The sequence below is a fragment of the Chelonoidis abingdonii genome, chromosome 7, assembly GCF_003597395.2.
Source record: "Chelonoidis abingdonii isolate Lonesome George chromosome 7, CheloAbing_2.0, whole genome shotgun sequence".
In the NCBI taxonomy this organism is placed as follows: Eukaryota; Metazoa; Chordata; order Testudines; family Testudinidae; genus Chelonoidis; species Chelonoidis abingdonii.
In genome coordinates this window covers 29779751-29802916 of record NC_133775.1, presented here as the reverse complement: position 1 = coordinate 29802916, position 23166 = coordinate 29779751, and the positions used below count along the sequence as shown (strand labels likewise).

Genomic DNA, 23166 nt, shown 5'->3' with positions numbered 1-23166 from the left:
GTGTAGTTGCTGGAAGTTTAATTTGTATTGTGCGCGGGGGGCGGTTTTCTCTCTAGGTTCTATAAGCTGAAAGACCCTGTAATATACATCTTGATTCACAAGATAATTTTACTTTTATTTCTTTTATTAAAAGCTTTTCTTTTTATAAGACCTGATTGATTTTTCCTTGTTAAGGCTCAAAGGAACTGAGTCTGTACTCACCAGGAATTTGTGGGAGAAGGGAGAGAGAGGAGGGGGGAAAGAAATTCTATTGCTTTAATTCACGAGCTGATCTGATGCTCTGGGTGAGGGAAAAAGGAGGGGGAAGGGACATTCCTCCTGTTTAAGATTCAAGGAGTTTGATCACGTGATCTTCCAGGTAACAACCAGGGAGGAAAGCCTAGGAGAGGCACCAGTGAGGAAAGGTTTACTTTCCTTGTGTAAAGTCCAGGGTCTGGGTGTGTAGTTGCTGGATTTAATTTGTATTGTGCTGCGGGGGGCGGTTTTCTCTCTAGGTTCTATAAGCTGAAAGACCCTGTAATATACATCTTGATTCACAAGATAATTTTACTTTTATTTCTTTTATTAAAGCTTTTCTTTTTATAAGACCTGATTGATTTTTCCCTTGTTAAGGCTCAAAGGAACTGAGTCTGTACTCACCAGGAATTTGTGGGAGAAGGAGAGAGAGAGGAGGGGGGAAAGAAATTCTATTGCTTTAATTCACGAGCTGATCTGTATGCTCTGGGTGAGGGAAAAAGGGAGGGGGAAGGGACATTCCTCCTGTTTAAGATTCAAGGAGTTTGATCACGTGATCTTCCAGGGTAACCCAGGGAGAGAAAGCCTAGGAGAGGCACCAGTGAGGAAGGTTTACTTTCCTGTGTAAAGATCCAGGGTCTGGGTTTTGTTAATCCCTTACAGGTAAAAAAGACATTAACCCTTAACTATCTGTTTATGACAAGGGGGTTGGGAGCATTGTCGTCAGCACTTCATGTTGTGATTCTCTGCTGGGGCCAGATACCTCAGTTTGACATGTGCTGCCTTCTTGCCATTTGCTGCCTCTTGTGGCTCAAATTCAGAAAGCTACCATGCTATGCATTATGGGGTGTTTTAGATCATGTCTCTATGCATATCATGATAAACACACTAAGTGGAAACAACAGGTAGAGGGCAGCTTGGATCATCCACTGCTCCCACTTATTACTGGCCCCTCACTTATCCAGCAGTGACTCCCCCTTACATCATTGTGCTTCTGTTAAGATCTCCAGATTCATATGAAAGTTCAGTGAACCATAGGTCAATTCATTCATCCCTCTCTCCTCATTAGACAGGCCCCAGAAATTAGTTCTTCAAGAACCCCCCAAAAATGCTCTGAGTTGCCTCTCTTGGCATTCTGTATACTTTGCAGTTCAATTCTGGCTTTGAGGAGGAAAGGGAAAGGAAATCTTTGCCTACTGCTTGTGGTGGGTGGGCATTTGCTTTGCAATATCAGCCTCCTCTGCAGACATTATTTTTTGGGGGTGGGGATGGGTGGGAGAGAGAATCAGTCATGTAGACTGAGTGCACATATAGCAAGGTACAGAAATATTAGCAGTGGTGACTGACCATATGCCAGTAATTGATAATGACAACTCAGAAAAAAAGTATAATCCTGCAACAGGGATATAGTCTTGCACCAAAACTCAAGATCTAAAAACAGCTGTACTTCTGAAATAGGAATACAAATCTAGGCTAAAATTTTGCAAATGGCCCTTGTCTTTATAATAAGCCAAACCCAAACTTCTAAACCAAACACACCTAGATTTGGAGTGTTGAAAATCCAGATCCAAAGTAAATGGACTGGGCCCATTTCTACTGAAATTGCAAATGAAATGACACTTGTATCTGTATTGTATGTATATATATATTAACATTTCCCTATTTTTTCCTCTAGCATATACAGAATATTTCTGTTTGCTGCAGATACATATTGATGAAAGAGAAAGACTATAAATAACATTTCATTTGCTCATTTGTGTTTTGGAAATGTATTTTATTAATTAACTTATTTGTTGCAGAAGAGTAAAATGCACTAGAATCACTTCAGAGCAATTATGGTTTAAAGTAGGATTATCTCTAAAAAGTATAATTATGTAAAAAAGGCACCTTCTTTCTTCAAAGATCTGCTTGCCTCCCAGTCTGTGTTCAGTCACATTTGTTAGCTCTAGGATCTAATCCAGTGCCCACTAAAGTCAATGGAAAGACTCCCATTGACTTCAGTGACTTCTCATTAACTTCACCTGAGCAGGCCTATCAAGGGATACATTCACCATTGTGGCAACACACTGTGGCCCACCTGGGGATTAGCTCATGACCAGTCTGAGGCTTCCTCTTTCAGTTTCTCGCTCCATGATCACTTTAACCCAAATTGCCTTTCACCCAAATTATTCAGATTCGCAACCAATCCTCCATATTGATCAGAATCAAGTCTAAAATGGCTATCTCCCTGGTTACTTCCTCCATTTTCTGCAGCAAAAAGTTGTCCTCAATATATTCCAAGAATTTATTGGAAATGATGTGTTTTGCCATATTACTTTTTCAAGAGATGTCTGAGTAATGAATTCCTCCCCCCTTACCAAGTTTTATATTTTGAATATTTCTGTTATTTGTTCACAGAAATGCCTTATCCACCTCCTCTAACCTGAACATAGGAAAAGATTAAAAATATAGCCAAGATTAACATTCAGTCTCTTACTCACTTCTTTGTGATCAGATATGGGGGGGATAGTGACTTTACACTCTGTAGATCAGGTTAAGAACATAAAAACATAAGAACATAAGAATGGCCGTACCGGGTCAGACCAAAGGTCCATCTAGCCCAGTATCTATCTATCGACAGTGGCCAATGCCAGGTGCCCCAGAGGGAGTGAAGCTAACAGGCAAAGATCAAGTGATCTCTCTCCTGCCATCCATCTCCACCCTCTGATGAACAGAGGCTAGGGACACCATTCTAAGAGTAAGGCTTTCAAAAGATCAGTGTCAGCTGTAAGAACAGCGCACACTGAAAATCTAGTGGAAGACCTATGTATGTAGAGATACTGAACTGATTGCTTCGTATTGGAGAGACGCTGAACGATAGAGCTTGGAAGCGATACCGCAAACGTCCATACAGCTATGCATCGAAGGTTTTGGGGCCCTCCACAACAAGCGAGCAAGACTTGCTTTATCAGAAAGATGGATGCAAATCCAGGCATTACTTGCTTTGAGAAGTAACTGCTGCATCGTGGCACTATCAAACGATTCCATCCCAGCTGGCAACACAAGAAGACCGGCCTTTATCAGACGCTCGGCAGAACGTGTACGAAAGCACGATGCCGCAAAATGAGGACTTAGTGCTGATGCGCCAAAAGCAGTTGAATACGGCGTATGCAGACAAGAAACGACTATAAGCACTTCTATGCAGCCCTCAACACACGCTATATGGCCACAGTCTTCTAGGGTGCTTTCTCCTCCTGAACTGCTGATGGCACTGTAGCTAACTTACAGAAGAAGACCGCAGATTCTTCCAGAGATGGGTACTGAACATTTGAAGCACGTTTCAACTCACTGCCCCTCAGTCATCATGAGTGAGGCCATTGGGACAAGACGCCTCAGTTGAAGTCAACAACTGCACTCATGGATGCTTTCACCAGTAAGAGAGGACGCACAGTGAAAGAAAGCATTCAAACCAGTGTCAAAGGGCAACAGCCCCAGGTCAGATGCTATTACCAGCGCCGGTGGACCCGTGCTGCTATGAAAACTCACTAAGCTGTTTCAGTCCTTCTGGAAGCAGGGATCCATTCCACAAGAATTTAGAGAAGCGTCCATCGTGCACCTTTATAAGAGGAAGGGCAATCACCAGATATCGAAAATCACCGTGGGATCTCCATGCTCTTACAGCGGGGAAAGTTCTTGCATGGGTTCTGTTGAACCGATTGATCACTCACCTGGAGCAGGCTTACTGCCAGAATCCCAGTGTGCCTTTCGCAAGGACGTGGGACTATTGACATGATCTTCACTGCGCGTCAGCTACAGGAGAAATGTCCAGAACAGAATCATGACTCTACTAACTTTTGTGGACCTCACGAAAGCGTTTGACTCTGTCAGTTGCCAGGGCCTGTGGAGGAGCATGTTGAAATTCAGCTGTCCAGACAGACTCATATGAATGGTATGTCAATTTCATCATGGTATGATGGCTCATGTCCTGGATGACGGTGAACATCTGAGGCCTTCCCAGTCACCAATGATATCAAGCAAGGTGTGTTTTTGCACCACTTTGTTCAGCATGATATTCTCTGCCACTCTGACTGATGTCTTTCAACACTGCACTGAAGGAGTAGATGAGTACAGAACTGAAGGGAACTATTCAATCTGAGCGACTGCATGCCATCATCAAGGTGAGGAAACTGTACTTCGAGACTTTCTCTCTTGCCGATGATTGTGCTCTGAATGCTAGTACAGAGCCAGAAATGCAAGCTAGCATGGAGAAGTTTTCATCTGCATGCCACAACTTCAGTCTCACCATTAACATCAAGAAGACTGAGTCATGCACACAGCCAGCTCTCCACGCTCCGTACTCAGAACCGTCCATCACTGTAAATGGACAGAGACTTCAGGCAGTGGACCACTTCACGTACCTGGCAGTACCCTTTCCGAGCAGTGTCAATCGATGATGAAGTATACTGCCGAATTGCTAAAGCCAGCTCTGCACTTGGCCGATTGCATTCCAACATCTGGGAACGTCAAGGGATCAGCCTACCAACGAAGCTGAAGGTCTACCGAGCAGCGGTCGCTTCCAACTCTGCTGTACGCCTGCGAGAGCATGGACTGTCTATCGGAGTCATGCACGAAGGCTCAATCACTCCACATTTCCTGTCTGCGAAAGCTTTTAAAAATCAGATGGCAGGACAAAGTGCCCGATACTGAAGTCCTTACCAGAGCCAGTCTGCCGTCAGTTCACACACTGCTGATGGAGCCCAGACCAGATGGGCTGGACATGTCATGAGAATGCCAGACGAGCGCATTCTAACAGCTCTTCTACGGAGAATTCACCAGGAAAGTGTTCCATGGAGGACAAAGAAGCGGTTCAAAGACACGCTGAGACCTCTCTGAAGTCCCTCAAGATCACACGCCACATGGGAAACCCTTGCACTGAACATCCAGCATGCGCAGTCTCATTCACACAGGCAGTAATTCTTGCGGCAAGCACTGCTGCTGAGGCTGAAGAAAGCATGAGTTACGCAAGTCCAGGGCTGCCGCACATCATCGACAGTGCCATCACATGTCTGCCCGATGTGTGACAGGACGTTCCACGCCCGAATCGGACTGATCAGTCATCTTCGACGCACAGAGCCTGGTCATCGAATGAATGAGTGTTGAGGTCTTCATCGACAACGATGGATGGACATCATCATCATCATGTGGTATAATATGATCTCCTCAATATATGTTCCATTCCATGCATCCGAAGAATGGGCTGTAGCCCACGAAATCTTATGCTCAAATAAATTTGTTAGTATTAAGGTGCCACAAGTACTCCTGTTCTTTTTGTGGATACAGACTAACACGGCTGCTACTCTGAAACCTTGCGAACAGGGGGCTGTAACAGGGAGTTTTGCAAGGGAGTTCTCCAGGTGAAGGAGGAGCAAATACAGCATCTGTGGAGTAAGTGATGTCTGTAGTGTGTGTGTGTGTGTTTGTGTTTGGGGGTTACTTGCTGTGTGCTGAGCTTGTGTTTGTCAGTCTGTTTGTTTGAGGACTGTGTGCTGTGGCTGGCAGTGGAGGCCGTGAGCTTCAAAGGAAGGTTTGAGCTGAAGCTCTGGTATTGGCTGAGCCTAATCAGTGTGGTGGCATTAATTCAGGCCAGGGCTTATAAAGCGCGCACAAGCGACAGGGGCTGCTAACCGAGAGTGTTATGAGGAGTTTCGCGAAGGGGAGTGAGGAAGGAGGGGGGGTCCTTTTCATTCCTACTGTTCCCCTGTAATCCCCTTAAACCTATAAATCAACCATTCCAAACCCCTTTTTTTAACCCTCTTTCATTACTAGGAGACAATGCAGCAAAGCGCCAGCAGCAGAGTGGGGCTTCAGTTTAGTGCACGGTGTAGCATGTATGATTACCTGGCCTTGTTGGGCGGTGGCCTATGTGTGCAGTCGATGCAAGGAGTTCCGGCCCTCAGAGACCACGTAAGGACTTTGGAGGCCGTGTGGCAGCACTGGAGGAGCTAAGAGAGGCAGATAGGTATGTTGATGAGGCTTTCTGGGGCACTGTACGAATTGTCCCTAGCTCCACTCAGGACAGCCCCTGTGATGTTGAGGAGGAGAAAGGCCCATGTGGAAGCGAGGCAGTCAATGGGAGCAGAAGGAACCTTCCCATAGTTGGGACCCTCTTCAGATGGAGCTGGGGTTGTCCTCTCACACTGAGGTTAATCTCTCCAGAAGAGGGAACTACAGTTGCTAGGAAAAGGCCAGTTTTAATGGAGATTTGATCATTAGAAACATAGATAGCTGGTTTTGTGATGACTGGAGAACTGTATGGTGACTAGCCTGCTTGGTACGCAGGGTGCGGATCTCTCGAGGCACTGACAGACTTATGTGTAGTGCTGGGGAGGAGCGTTGGTCATGGTAACGTAGTACAATGACATAGGGAAGGGTAGGAGAGTATCCTGGAAGCATTAGGCGCTAGGGAAGGATTGAAATCAGGACCTCCCATGGTAGCATTCTCAGAAAGCTCCCGAGTTCCACGCGCAGGGCAGGTAGGCGGCAGAAACTTAGAGTCTCAATTGTGTGGATGAGACCGATGGTGAGAGAGGAGGGCGTTTACGTTCATAGGAAATGAGGGCAACTTTTGGGTATGAGGGGGAGCCTATACAGAGAGAATGGGCTCCACCTAACCAAAGTGGAATCAGAACTGCCTGGCACTAAAACATTAAAAAGGTGTAGAGCAGTTTTTAAACTAGGGATGGGGGGAAAGCCAACTGCTGCCGAGAGCGTGTATCGGACCACAGACTTACTCTTAGGGAGAGTCTGATTGATAGGAATCTCCAGGTATTATAGTCAGGAGATTGAGGACAGAAGAGGATAATTAAGGTGGATCACATGATAAACAGTCACATTAAAAAAGAATTTGGCACATCAGAAAGACAAATAACCAGGGACAAGTTTTTAAAGTTAGCTTGTACACAAATGCTAGAATGTCTAATAATAAGGGTGGTGTGAACTAGAGTGCTTTGATATATAGGAGGATATTGATATAATAGCATCAGCCATGAATCTGGGTGGACTGAGGCACATCAGTGGGGACACAATCTTCCAGGGTACAAATATATCGAAGGACAGACAGGTTCATGCAGGGAAGGAGTGGCACTATATGTGAAAGAAAGAAAATGTAGATTCAAATGAGTAAATCTTAAGCAAATCCACCCGTTCCATAGACATCGCTGTGGATAGAATTTCAATGCTCTAATAAAAATATCACATTAGGGATCTATTATCGACACCCTTGACCAGGACAGTAATAGTGATGATGAATCTAAGGGAAAATTAGAGAGGCTATCAAAATTTAAGAACCATTTAATAGTGGGGATCGTGTATCCCATATTGACTGGGAACATTTCACTTCAGGATGAATGCAGCAGATAAAATTTCTCGATTACTTTAAATGTACTGCTTCCATGGAGCAATGGTACAGGAACCCCACAAGGGGAGAGGCAACTCTAGATTATCCTGAGTGGAGCGTAGGAGCTGGTCAAGAGGTTAACGTATAGCAGGACCGTGGAAAAAGGCGCCATAATACAGTGGCATTCAACATCCTTGTGGGGGTCAGAACCTCAACAGCCCAAACATCCATGAAATTATTCAAAGAGGGAAACTATACAAAATGAGGGATTAGTTAAACAAAGTTAAAAGGTACATGACGAAAGTGAAATCCCTGTAATTGCAGGGGCCACTTTTCTAAAACCGTAATAAGGCCAACTTCGATGTATACCCAATTAGAGAAACAGTAAAAGAACTAAAAAGATGCCATGTGGCTTAACAAACATTGTAAAAGAGCAGTGAATAGTAAAAAGACTTCCCTTTAAAAGTGGAAGTCAAATCCTAGTGAGGCCAATAGAAACACTGTTGCTTCGTCTTCACGGCTAAGGATGTTAGGGAGATTCCCGAAACCTGAGCCAGGCTTGACGGTGAACAAATTTGAGACTGTCACAGATTGGAAGTGTCACTAGGAGGTTTTGGAGAATTTAATTGATAAACTCAACACTTAACAAGTTACCGGACCAGATTGACATTCACCAACGAGTTCTGAAAGAATCAAATGCAAAGTTTGCGGAACATTAACTATTAACTAAGGTTTGTACCTGTCCTTCGGTACCAATGACTGGAAGTTAGCTATTGTACATTGCCAATATTTAAAAAGGGCTCTAGAGGGTATCCGGCATTACAGACCGTAAGTCTAACTCGGGTACCAGGCAAATTAGTCTAAACAACTGTTAAGAATAAAAATTGTCAGATACATAGAAAAAACTAAACTTGTTGAGCCATAGTCAACCATGGTTTCTGTAAAGGGAATCGTCTGTCTTATAATCTATTAGAATTCTTTTGAAGGGTCCCAAACATTGTGGGACAAGGTGAATCCAGTGAACACAGTGTCTTAGATTTCCAAAGCCTTTGGACGGAGGGTCCCTCACCAAAGACTCTTATGTAAATTAAGCTGTCATGGGATAAAAAGGATAGAAGGTCCTTTCCATGGACTGAGAATGGTTTAAAAGACAGGAACAAAGCGTAGGAATTAATGGTAAATTACTCAGAATGGAACGAGAGATATTAGTGGCTGTTTCCCAAGGGTCAGTCTAGACCAGTTCTATTCCATTTATTCATAATTGATCTGGAGAGAAAGTCGGTAAAACAGTAGGTGGCAAAGTTTGAGATGATACTAAACTACTTCAAGATAGTTAGGACCAAAGAGCTTGTGAAGACTTCAAAAGGATTCTCACAAAACTGAAGTATTGGACAACAATTAATGGCCCAGAAATGAAATTTAATGTGGTTAACGTGTACAGTAATGCACATTGGAAAAAATAACCCTAACTATACATACTATATGGATGGGGGCTAATTTAGCTACATGAGTCAGGAAAAAGATCTATGGCTCATCGTGGATAGTTCTCTTGAAGATTGTCCAAACAGTGCGCAGGGCGGTCTAAAAGCACACAGGTGTTGGAATCATTAAAGAATGGGTTATGGAATGAGACTGAGAAATACATTGGGTGTGCCCTTATATACAATTCCATGGTACGCCCACATCTTGAATATGTGTCAGATGTCCTGTCCTCACCTCAAAAAAGATGTTTTCGCTACTAGAAGGTTCAGAACAAGGGCAACTAAAAATGGATTAGGGGTTTGGGGAGCGGTCCCTACTAGGAAAGGTTAAAGAGGCTAGGCCTCTTCAGCTTGGAAAAGAGGAGACTAAGGGGGGATTATGATGGAGTATATAAAATCTGAGTTGTGTGGAGAAGTGGTAAGGAAAAGTTATTTACTTATTCCTCATAATACAGAACTACGGGTACCAAATGATAATAGGGGTAGGAGGTTTAAGCAAATAAAAGGAAGTTTTCTTCCACAGCGCACAGTCAGCTTGTGGAACTCCTTATCTGAGAGGTTGTGAAGTTGGGACTTTAACAATGGTTTAAAGGAACTGGATCAAATTCATGGGGCTAAGATCCATAAATGGCTATTTTAGCCAGGAGGGTAAAGAATCCTCAGGGGATCGCAAGGTTATTACATGGGGGGTCATGAGCTGTCAACCTCCATCCCAAACTCTGCTTTGCCTCCAACATTTATAATGGTGTTAAATATATTAAAAAGTATTTTTAATTTATTAGGGGGGTTGCACTCAGAGGCTTGCTGTGTGAAAGGGGTCACCAATACAAAAGTTTGAGAACAACTGCTGTAGATTATGGACAGTTGTGAAGTTGCTTAGAACTGAAGGGCAAAGAACAGTTGTGCTCAGAACAGTAAGGAGGAAACTTTATGTACTGGATTATATAGGTAGAAATACTAGTTATACACATAAGGCTTAATTTTGACACCCATACTTAGGTTGGACTTGATTATTCACTTCCTTTCTTCTTGTATAGTCTTTTATAGGGGTGTAAAATGTGTATAAATTGCAACCACTTTGATCTGATATGATTTTACAACCACTTTGTGCAAGTGTAAATGTTTATGCCAGATGTGAAGCAATGTAATATCAGGCCATCAAGTAGTATGTTATGGTAGAAGTAGTCACCGCGATTCCAGTGAGAGTACTCACAGATTAAAATACTGCTCAGCATGAGTAAGGATGACAGAATAGGACCCCTAGAGATAGTATAATAATTTGAAATATATTTTCTGTTGGTACTATATTATTTATTATTTGTGTTATTGTAGTGCCTAACAGTCCCAGTACTGGGCAAGGACCTCATTGTTCTAGGTGCTGCACAAACACAGAAAAAGACAGTCCTTGCCCCAAAGAGCTTACAATCTAATTCTTAGCAATATTTTAACTGTGTGAAAGGTTTGACTTCATGGGGGCTTCTTGTTCTAGCCAAGCCTGCAGATAATCTGCTCTGCTCTATGAACTTCTGTAGACCTGTGTTGGTGCAAATCAATCCATGCATTCCTCCTTTTATTAAAAAAAACTCAATTAAAGTCATACTATGCTTATAAAAATGTATTTGGGCTCTGGCACTGGTTTCATTTCATTTATATTTAAGAAAGTTTAAGTAAATGTGTTAACAAATTATAATGAAATATGCCTTGCCTTGGATTTATAAGCTTCATAAAGTTGGTTTAATGTTTGCCCCAGGGCACTTTGTGTCATATTGATCTGGAATTTACTCAATTGCCAAGCTTGTGTCAAAGAATCCATGTACACGTACTCCAGCTCAGTCCTGGGACTCTCTTTTCTTATATACTTTGGTAACTTGTAAAGAATAAACCTGCAACAATGAAGGATTACTAGAAATTATAAATCATCCTATTGGGATGTATAAGCCAACATCCACTTCTGCTATGTGCCACGTGAGAGCTTTGAGTCAGCAGGGCCTCCCGCAGAGAGAATTGTATCCATGAAAATAAACTTCAACTGAAAATATTTTAAAGTATGTACTAAAGGAAATAAAAATATATAAAACAGAAAGATATCCACAGCATGAGTTAGTGTTCTGTTATTTCCATTGTGGATGGCAGACCTACACAAATTTGTTATAGAGGAAACATAAATCTTAGGCAACACTCAGCCCTAGTATAAGTGCTTGTAAGTCTACTGAAGTTAACAAAATTAAATCCACTTACATTAGGTCTGACTTTGGCCCTTAGTATTCTGAAGAGCCTTTGTTATGCCTGGAGATGCATGAAAAAATCCCAGTTTGAGGCTCAGACCCCAGAGTGAATTTCCAAGTGTAGTCACCAGGAGACGCATGTTTTTACCAATAAAGTGAGCATATTTGATAATGAAATCATTGAGACAATAAAAATGGAATCCAAGGTTGCCATTATTACAGTGTTACTTTTCAGAACAGATTTGTACTTTGGCAAACTGTAGCATGATGTGTATTTACAGACTGTTAACAAGGTTTAAGCTTCTTCAAACTAGAGTATTCTGTATAGTCAGCAGTAGTTCAATTGACATGGATTTCCCTGATGAAATAAACAGCTCCATCAAATTCAGGTTTCCCTAAATACATGCCCACATGGTTATCTAGACTACTTTCTTTGAGTGTTTCATTGCAATCAGCTACTCATTAATTATTGTTATTATTTATCTATGTTACTGTAGATTCCCAAGCACACGCATAGAATGAGGCCTGATTGTGCTAGATGTAGTACAAGCATACAGAGGAAACAATCCCTGCTCCAATGAGTTTATCATCTAAGTTTAAAAAAGATAGAACAAGTGGATGTGGCAGACAAATAGAAGAGACGGGCGGGACACTGGAAAGGAATGAAATGATCACAGCTGAATGACCGCTTTAGCCTTTAGTTCTGTGGTGAAGCTGGCACAATCAGCAGATATCACCACTTCCAAGCCCCCATAAATCCCCTCAAAACCTCTCTCAACTCTTAGATTGATACTTCACATAAAGAGACCAATCTGAAGATACATTTGCAGTAGAGGAACTCACAAGGCAGCAAAACTGAGCTGGAAAAATCCAGGTTGGCGGCCGCTGGATCCAGGCCCCTTTGGGGAAGAAGGGAGCAGAAGAGAGGAATCCCTGTCACTAAAGAAGATTTTGATGAGCTAATTTCCAAGTTTATATCCATAAAATACTCCCTAGATGCCAAACTGGATGAAATTAAGGCTGATCTCAGTGAAATGGGAAAGACAGTGACTGGTCTGAAAACAGGCATGGGGGAGACAGTGAAAGCAGAGGCTATGCTGTAGAACAGAATTTAACATTAGGAAAAAAAAAGAGAGCAAGACCTGGTGGAGAAGGTCGAAGACATGGAGAAATAACTTAAGGAACAGGGGTCTCCCTGAAGGAGTGGAGAAGGAGGATCCAGTGCAATTTCTAAAGCAGGTTCTGTGTATTTTCTTATTCCAAGAAGACAGAGATTGAGATAGAGTTTGCAGAACTCTGCGTGCTTAAACTGACAAAGAGACATGAATTTTTTACTTCACTGTTTTGTGCACAAAGAGTAAACTTTAAGATGAGCCAAAGGACTCCCTGTAGTGATGCTATTAGGTCATAAAGTACTGATCTTCCAGGACCACCACCACTAAAAAAAATAAGAAGGGAGCTGGCTAAAATGACAGCAGTGTTAAGGGAAGCTCATATAAGATATGTACGGTGCTTCCCTTCAAAGCTTCTCTTCACCTACAAGTAACAGACATATAAGAGAAAAAAGAGTGGGGATTAGTTAGGACTCTCAAAAGACTACACCTAGTAGACAGCAATTCACACTCCCATGAGGACACGGGCATTAAATCACAAGCCAAAATAAACCTGGCAAAGTGGGGGAGAAAGTGGTCACAAAAAAATAGGAACAATAATGCCAAGAAAATTTTTAATAAGAAGACGGACATCAAAGAGAAATTTAATGAAGAGGAAGCCAAGTAATAAGAAAAGTAAAAACAAAAACAGTCTCCTCTCTGCTTATGAAGTACTCTGTACCACTCAGTGAGGGTATTATTTAAATATCAGACTATAATGGGGAATGGAAATAAGAATTACAAATATGCGTGGTCTGTATGATTTGAGGGGAGGGAAGGGGTGTAACTGCAGGCTAAAATAGGATGCAAATGAGCAGGGGTGAGAGGCAGGCTGAAATATGGTTTAGTGCAACTGCTCCCCAGATACTAGTCCTTCTAAAGAAAATAACACTGCCCTGGTTTCACATGGGGTGGGTGTCAAGTTCCTCACACAGGGAGTTCACTAGGTTGGATTCATCTGGGACCTCGGTGAATCTCTACACTGTAAAGGGATAAGGAATTCCCCCTCCCCCCTAATTTCAGTATATTTTGTGGCTTGAGGGCTTTAGAGGGGAAAAATGGTGGAAGGATTGGAAAAACTAAGAATAATGTTCTAATATATAACTTGATGTTTATATTGACTTCAATAGCGCTAACCATGTGCCTGAAGTTAAACATGTACTTAAGTGTTAGCAGGATCAGGGCCCAGTCTGTCTGAGTATACAATGTCTGTACAAACAGAGCACTGGAATAATCTATAACAAATTACTCTTTTCTCTTCTTTTTAAAATTGGTTGTTTATCTTTGGCAATCAGTGGTTTTAAAGGAGCTTGTTCCATTGCTAACGTGTGTGTTTAGATATATGAATAATAATACTACTTAGCACTTTTCAGGGTCAAAGTGCATTATCTAATTCATCATTTTAGTCATTTAATACTGAAAACACTTGCTGCCAGTTCTGGATTGACAGCTGCAAGTGATAAGAGTCCCAGAAGATGACATCCTCTCTTAAATCACAGAACAAAATAACAGCACTTTCCCACACTCTGAAACTCTCCATATTGCCTTGGATACATCCAGAGAGGGTTCGTTTCAGTATCCATTACTTTCACAACAACTCACTGTAACCTGGGTGCTGCCAGCGTTGCTGTAAAGGCACTTGACTCCCTGAGGCTTGCCATAAGAACACAGCTAGCATGCTCACTTTGATCATAGGAAATTAGTGCTTTGTAAACCAAAGATCATTTTGCAGTTAGTCATAACGCAATGACAAGGTTAGTTACAATGAAATGCAATCAGATTTCAGTAATTACATTTCACTCTCCAAATATATAATTGAAAGGAAGGAAATCCATGCAGAAGAAATAAGTGGGTTCCAGGGAGTTAGTAGCTTAGGAATAATGCAAGAATGCTACTGCTTCTGCTTATATTTTGTTGTTTTACAAATATGGGGAGAGGTTTAAAAGGATTTTGACACCTTTCAGCTGGTTGAATTCATGAATTTTCAGGGGCAAGCCAGAAAATGTTAGTGCAGATCTGGGCCAGTGATGTGGCTTGGCTCTCCAGGGTGAGGGACAGACTGTGATTTCATCTACAGGGAAACAAATCCAGAGCCATTCAGCAAATTCTGTGTAGTCATGTGTCCGACAGAAATATATTAATGTGAAATAGGTGCCTTTTAGTTTGTTCTAGCAGGATCTACACAGAGCAGTTACAGCACAGCACTTCAGTTGGGTCACTTCCTACCACTGCTTTCCTCTCTAGGCTTCTGGCCTCAGATAATGTAAAAAGAAAGAGAAACCAAACTGTCAGCCCCAACTGGGCTGAAATATAGCCCTGTTCCCTCAGGGGGACTTCTCTGGCACATTTATCAGGAGCCTTCTAGGTAGGTCTATCTTCCTCCACAGCCTCCCTCTTCTGAGCTGGGGGTACTTCTACACTACGGGATTATTCCGATTTTACATACACCGGTTTTGTAAAACAGACTGTATAAAGTCGAGTGCACGCGGCCACACTAAGCACATTAATTCGGCGATGTGCGTCCATGGTCCGAGGCTAGTGTCAAGTTCTGGAGCGTTGCACTGTGGGTAGCTATTCCGTAGTTATCCCATAGTTCCTGCAGTCTCCCCCACCCCTTGGAATTCTGGGTTGAGATCCCAGTGCCTGATGGGGCAAAAATCATTGTGATGGGTGGTTCTGGGTAAATGTCATCATTCCTTCCTTCCTCCGGGAAAGCAACGGCAGACAATCATTTTGCTCCCTTTTCCCCTGGATTGCCCTGGCAGACGCCATAGCACGGCAACCATGGAGCCCGTTCAGCTTTTTTTTTTTTACTGTCACCTGTATGTGTACGGATGCTGCTGACGAGCGATACTGCAGTGCTACACAGCAGCATTCATTTGCCTTGTGCATGATAGCAAGAGTGGTTATCAGTCATTCGTACCATCGCTGTGCCATCGTAAATTGGCAATGAGCTGATGGTTATCTGTTGTTCTGTACTGTCTGCTGCGTCATGGGTGCCCTGGCTGAGGTCAGCTGGGAGCACAAAGACAAAAATGGGTCATTCTCCTGTCATTCTCTTTTTATGGTATCTAAAAATAGAATCAGTCCTGCCTAGAATATGAGGCAAGTGTACTAGAGACCAGTGTATCAGAGAACCAGACAGCACAGCTCGTCCATGTCAGATCCTGCAGAAATGATGAGCTGCATGGCATTCACGGGGTGTCCCTGCAGCAACCACCCGTTGCTTCCCTCCTCCCCAAACCTTCCTGGGCTACCGGGCAGTGTCCTTGATGAAGTAATAAAGATGCAGGAATAAGAAACACTGACTTGTTCTGAGTAAAATGGGGGGAGGCAGCCTCCAGCTACTATGATAGTCCAGACAGGACATTAAGCAGTGATGGGGAGAGGAACCCAGCATCCCACTGCCTATGATAGTCCGGCAGTACAGAATCTTTTCTTTAAACATGAAAGGGAGAGGGCTGATGGAGCTCAGCCCCAGTTGCTATGATGAGGACGGTACCAGCCATTCTGTACCATCTACTTGGAATGACTGGGAATCATTCCTATTTTACCCAGGCAGCCCCGGCCAGCTTCACCTGAGGCCAGCCAGGAGCACTCATGGGCTGATATGTGACAGATAGCAGTCATATTGTACTGTCTGCTACTGGGGAGAGGAAGGGAGCGTATACTGCTCTTCACTGCCGCAGCATCGCATTTACCAGCAGCATGCAGTAGACATAGGGTGACATTGAAAAAAGTCAAGAACGATTTTTTTCCCTTTCTTTCACAAGGGGGGTGGAAGGGTATATGACGAGCTATACCTGAGCCACCCCGGACAATTGTTTGACCCTACAGGCATTGGGAGCTCAGCCAAGAATGCAAATACTTTCGGAGACTGCGGGGACTGTGGATAGCTGGAGTCCTCAGTACCCCCTCCCTCCCCATGAGCGTCCATTGATTCTTTGGCTTCCGTTACACTTGTCACGCAGCACTGTGCTGTGGACTCCGTATCGTAGCCTGGAGATTTTTTTCAAATGCTTTGGCATTTGTCTTCTGTAACGGAGCTCTGATAGAACAGATTTTGCCTCCCTATACAGCGATCAGATCCAGTATCTCCCGTACGGACCATGCTGGAGCTCTTTTTGGATTTGGGACTGCATGGCCACCGTGCTGATCAGAGCTCCACACTGGGCAAACAGGAAATGCAATTCAAAAGTTTCGCGGGGCTTTTCCTGGTTACCTGGCAGTGCATCCAAGTTCTGACTGCTGTCCAGAGTGGTCACAATGTGCACTGTGGGATACCATCTGGAGGCCAATACCAATCGATTTGTGCCACACTAACCCTAATCCGATATGGTAATACCGATTTAGCCTACTCTCTCGTTGGGGAGGCAGTACAGAAACCAATTAAAAGAGCCCTTTATATCGATATAAAGGGCCTCGTTGTGTGACGGGTACAGCCGTTAATTCGGTTTAACGCTGCTAAAAGATCGGTTTAAATGCGTAGTGTAGACCAGGCCTGGGTTGCTCCCTTTTTAACCCTGCCTCCAGTTGGAGCATGTAGGGCTAGAGGGGCAGGGCTACCTGGGGCCAGTAATGTCCTTTAACCCCTTCCAGGACAGGGTGGGGTTCATACACTTCATCACAATCTGATTGTTTCCTTGTTCTCCCCCATTGGTTGAATTAATTAATTCTCTTCTCTTATACTTAGATTGTAAGGTCTTTGGGGCAGGGGCCGTCTTTTTTCTAATGTGTTTGCACAGTGTCTAGTACAGTGGGGTCCTGTTCTATGATTGGGGTCCCTGGGCCCTACCACAACAGTCGTAGTAGTAATAAAACAAAACAAAATAAATAATTAATAATGGGCCTCATTCAGCAATGTTGTAATTCCCCTTTCATAGTGGTGTAACTCCATTGATTTCAGCCTATCACTGATTGCAGTGGAGTCACAGCCAATATACACGTGAGGAGTAACACAGTGGTACATCAGGCCTAATATCTGTAGTGGTATGTTATATCTCCTCCTGTCAAACAGAACATTTGTTCCATACTACAGACAGATTACCTGAGGTGTTTGTACAGTGCCCCAACGCAACAGAACCCACAACAGCTGAGGTCTTTAGGCACCACTGCGATATAAATGTTAAATACACTAATAATAGCATCTTAAAATGTTTCCTTTCTTCCTGCCAAGATTTCACACCTTCACCATTACTTATTTTAATGATCATCAGTGAGCACAAAAATAAAAATATCACCATTTATTGATAAAGAAACAGGTGTTTGATTCAGCTAAACCAGACTCTGGCTTCCATTATAACTGAGATTTCCACTGAGTAGAAAATGCATGTGTTCTTATTGCAGAATGAAGATCTGGAAATCTTAAATGCTGAATATGGAAAGAACATGATTAAGCTTCTTCGCATTAGAAGAGATGGCAAGAAACACTGCATTAAAGAAGTGGAGGCTTGTGTACATCTTAGACTGGATTCTGTCAATGAGTACACGCAGGGAGACAATTCTGCTGTTATCCCTACTGACACCATGAAAAATGCCGTCATTGCTTTGGCAAAATGCAACGGGGTATTCTTTTAAACTCTTCTACTTAGTATTGTACAGATTGGTATTTGTGATGTTGTCCTGGAATTTATTTGGAAATAGTCATTGTACTTACTTTTCTGTTGTCATCATACATCAAACCATCCTCCCTTTTCTTTCATTGTCCTGTCCTGTCCCCTTCCAAAGCTCATCTAGTTCCATAAGCCTCTGGCAAAAGGCAAAGAGAGTTTGGGTGAGATAAAAATGCCTACTCTTTCATCTGTTTTTCTTCCTCTGTCTGCTTTCCAGTTTGGCACTGAGGTTCCTGTCAAGATTTTGAACTGGTTTTTTTCTTTTTCCAGTACTAATTCTTTATACAGAACATAGATGTTCTCATCTGGTATTTGGTGCACAAATGTGAATAATCTATATTTTATATATTGAAGACATTTTTAGGCTTGGCTGACCTCTCTTATCATGAATATTTTTTGCATTTGATCAAGCCAGATCCCCAGGGTCTGATACCCCTGAAATTTGGAAACGTATGAATCCAATTCTGGATATGAATATTGGAATTTGGACCCCTCGTTAGTTTTTGGACAGACTTTTGTCTGATAAAGCCAGCACTGTTTTCACACCTGTCTTTGGGTACCTTTGTAATAGGACAGCTGGTGCACTCTTTAATAAAATAAAATAATAATAATACCTAGCCTTTATATAGTGATAGTAGATCACAAAGTGCTTTACAAAGAAGGTAAGTATCACTACCCTCAGTTTAGTTTCATCAGCTAGTTTTTTAATGTCCTAATTCTATATAGCCTAATTATGTCACACTACGTACCAAGTTCTCAGTCTAATTAATGAAACCTCATCTTTAGCTTTTATCCTTGTTCAGTTCTTATTACTGAATCAGAGTACCCACCCAGAGTGTTTTGACATTATATCTTTTAAGAGTCGGGTTCTAGTAGTGACTTTTTTCAATTCAGTGATTCTAGCTTGCTCTGTCCTTTTCTTGGTGTGCGTCCTACTTTATGTAAGGCATAAGGGATCTCTGACAAAATATGACTTTTTAGCTCCTATTGCATTGTGCTCAGGTGTTTGATGTTATCTTTATACACCCAGAACTGAATGGCATCCATATCGGCCACAAAATCCATTTTTATCCACAACATTTACAGTTATCTGGACCTGTATGTCAATATACATTATGTAACTGGTGCCCTCTAAGATGTTATTTGTTTTCTTAGATTGAAACTATAGAACAATTTGCCCTGGATATCTGCAATTACTTCATTTCATCATATTGCCATGTGATGTACGTCAAGGCCTATATTCAAGAGGCACCATGGCGGCGTCTAGAACAGGTATATAATAATGCTAGTATAATGCAGCACATATATTCTGGATAAGAAACAATTATCATGCAGCACATATATTCTGGATAATTGTTTCTCTCAGTTCATTTTTTAAAAGTTATACTACAGTGCAGTGCAGTTTTACTTACATCTGTGTTTTTAATCTGTAGAATGGAGTTCCCCATGTCCATTCCTTTATCTTTGTTCCTGAAGGAATTCGCTTTTGTGAAGTTGAACAGCGTCAGGATGGTGAGAAAATAATTTATAATTTTCCAGCAGCATTATTACTTCTTCCTTAATGTCTCTATTGATTCAAAACAGACAGGTTTAGGGATAGTAGCAGGAGTTAAAGGGCTTAGGACACAGTCAAAGGTTCCTTGTAGCGCTAAAACAAAGAAAGTATCATATAAAAAGTTTTTACTATGGATCTGATTCTGTGTCTTTGTTCACAGAATCATGGGTGAGCAAGTAATGTGGGATCCAGACTTCTATTTCTAGAGTTCTCCTAAACACGTAATAATTACAATTGTTCACAAAGCACTAATGCTTCATAAACTGACAGGACTTAACTGTCTTCTGAAAAAAAGCTGCTTCAACTAATACACTGTAGTATAGCCTACAATTTGACTATTAGTATTACTCTAACAGTCAATATTAATCTAAAGACAGAAAATTTAGGTCCAACTGCCTAGTTTGCATTAACACTGCAAAGCCCCATGGATATGCCCTGGCTTTATTTTTAAAAAGATGCAATTTCAGCATTACAAATCAGGCCCAATTGTCAGAAGGAACTCAGCCTAACCTCTAAAATTACAACTGTACCTCTGTGCAAGCAATTTTTCATATGTAAACATTCAAATATGTGCATACAAATGCTCCATTTCTTGCATAACCAAAATGTCCATTGACTTCAGTCAGAGTTTTGGAATGCTCAAGAAATGCAGGATTTAAGGCTGCATTTGCATATTCAATTAGGATATTATGTGTCTGACTACTAATCTGAATGTATAAATTCCAGTTTATTGCTGTGACTGCCAACAAGAGTGCCAGTTAGAGCCTAATGTGTTGGTATTTTAGGTGACATGGGGATGTAATGCTGGGAATTGGACTGAAATCACTATGGTGTAAAGCACAATGGGACTACAGTTTCCAGGCACTACTTTGATACAAATATTAACAATAGACTCATTAACTATGGAACAACCACCACTAAATAGTAGCAACCTTTAATTGCTGATGGCTGAGGCAGGATTCAAACTTGTAACCAAGAGATAAAAGGCTCTGTCACCCATTACCAATCCTATGAAACATCCAATCTCCTTCCTGTTTCACAGTTTTGTTAGACCTGGAAAGAAATTGGCCATGCAGCTACCACAGGCTTTTCTTGCAGCCACAGCCACCTAGGCAGTGATTGTGTAACCCACATATCTCCTGGGTGTGGTGTTCTGTCCGATGTAGTGGCACCGAAACTACTGAGAGAAAGAGAGGGAGAGAGAATTAATGATTTTGCTTTATGGCCTTAGCTAACAGGCATATGGCTTTTAGCTCATGCAGTAGAAGCTCATGCACTAAGCTCCAGAGGCCCCAGGTTTGATCCCACCTGCTGACAACTGGGGTCTGTCGGTATTAGAAGTGGGGGCTCATTCAGGATTTCAGCTGGGAAGTCTCTGAAGCTCTGGACACACTTCCTCAGCTAGGGGAAGTATGTAATCCTCGAGAGTGGTGTTCTGTCCCATCTAGTTGGCAGCAAGCCCACTGGAGAGAGTAATAGTAATAGCATAAAATAGGGTATTGAAAAACATCACCTAGGAACTCAGACATTATTGTAATGAGTTTAAGATGATAGATAATGTGAAAATCACTGAGATAGAATAAAAATAGACTGCAGGATTAGAATAGGTGAGATATTATTTTTATACAAAAATGTAAAATTTTAGAAAACAAACAACCCCCCAAACAATAACAGCCCCCCCCAAAAAACTCTGACACAGAAACATATTTTTGTTTTTCTGCAAAAATGGTGCAACAAAATCTCAGTATTTTGAATGGCAGTTATGAGGGGGGAGGGACAGCTCAGTGGTTGGAGCATTAGCCTGCTAAACCCAGCGTTGTGAGTTCAATCCTTGAGGGGACCACTTAGGGCAAAAATTGGTCCTGCTAGTGAAGGCAGGGGGCTGGACTCAATGACCTTTTGAGGTCCCTTCCAGTTCTAGGAGATTGGTATATCTCCAATTATTACCTATATAAATGTGGAGCCCAAACAGTTTTCATGAAAAATTTTGTTTGGTTGAAAACTCAATTATCTGTCAAAAACAATTTTGATGGAAAACTTCCCACCATTCCCTACTCACAATGCCATTTTTACACAATCATTTTTCAGAGTGTAAGCACCCTTCAAAGACTATACCCCATTGCCATTGCCCTGAGCCACGCAGTCCCTACTAGCAGAAAGAAATTTATCCTTATCTGGTTTAGAAGAACAGACTCCCTGTCGCGTCTCAGTTTTGGAGACATCTTGGTGTAGTTTCAAGGTTGGTGTCGCATGCTTTACATATGTCATATTGCTATGTATGTGGGGCATGTGCTTCTCCAGGGCTTAAAAAAATGAAATACCTCTCAATTTCTTAAGTATCATAGTGTATGTCTATATTACCCTCTGGATTGGCAGGCAGTGACCGATCCAGCGGGAATTGATTTCTTGTGTCTAGTCTAGATGCAATAAATCAGCCCCCGAGTGTGCTCCCGTTGACTCCTGTACAGATGCTCCCTTGGTTACCTAAACCCAACTTACGCAAATCCGCACTTACAGAAAAAGTTTTGTAAATTCCCTAAGCTTTTTTTTTCTGCATGTAATTTTTGGGTATACATCCTCGACTTACGCATAATTCAACTTACACAAAGCTTTCCAGAATGAAATGCTTGCATAAGTTAGGGAGCATCTGTACTCCAGCACCACGAGAGGTGCAGGCAGAGTCGATGTGGGAGTGGCAGCAGTTGACACACCATGGTGAAGACACCACGGTAAGTCAATCTAAGTACGTTGACTTCATCTACATTATTCATGTAGCTGATGTTGCGTAACTTAAATTACCCCACCCCCAGTGTAGACCAGGGCTAAACAGAAAGCCTTATGACAGATCAACCATTCAAACCTGAAAGAGGTTTAATTGTTACCTGAGATCAAACAAAGAACTTGTCAAGGTTCCTTCCCCACTCTGAACTTTAGGGTACAGATGTGGGGACCTGCATGGACACTTCTAAGCTTAATTACCAGCTTAGATCTGGTGTCGCTGCCACCATCCAGATCCTCCGGCTGGACCACCCCCTTTCCTTCCAAAACCTTCCCCTCCCAGGGGAGCCTTGAGAGACTTTTTCACCAAATTCCTGGTGAACGCTGATCCAACCCCTTGGATCTTAACACAAGGAGAATTTAACCATCCCTCCTCCTTTCCCCCACCAATTCCTGGTGAGTTCAGATCCAATCCCCTTGGATCTAAAAACAAGGAAAAATCAATCAGAAATTAAGGAAAAGGCTTTTAATTAAAGAAAAGAAAGGTAAAAGAAAACCCTCTGGGAGAGATTAGCATACCAGCTACTCTCACAAACAACAGATTCAAAACACAGAGGGGTTCCCTGGCACAAATTAGTTACACAAAAAATACCCAGATACCCAATTTGATAATTCCTTAATGTACCAAGACAAGTTACAAGAAAATAAACATAAACCTATTTATCCCTTTCTAAAACTTACTACTCTGATAAGAGGCTGGTTCCTTGATCTTTTTCACTCTGGCTGAAACTGAAACTCTAAACAAAGGAAAACTT

At 42.2% G+C, this 23166-nt stretch overlaps 1 protein-coding gene across 1 annotated transcript in view; it reads left to right on the top strand.

Moving 5' to 3' along the window:
- LOC116835765 (uricase-like) overlaps window positions 1-23166 on the top strand; it is a 44674-nt gene that overhangs the window by 8980 nt on the left and 12528 nt on the right. Inside the window, exons 2-4 of the mRNA XM_032798900.2 lie at window positions 17813-18031; window positions 19234-19350; window positions 19512-19590. Coding sequence (XP_032654791.1) covers window positions 17813-18031; window positions 19234-19350; window positions 19512-19590 — 415 coding nt within the window. The remainder of the gene's footprint in view (window positions 1-17812; window positions 18032-19233; window positions 19351-19511; window positions 19591-23166) is intronic.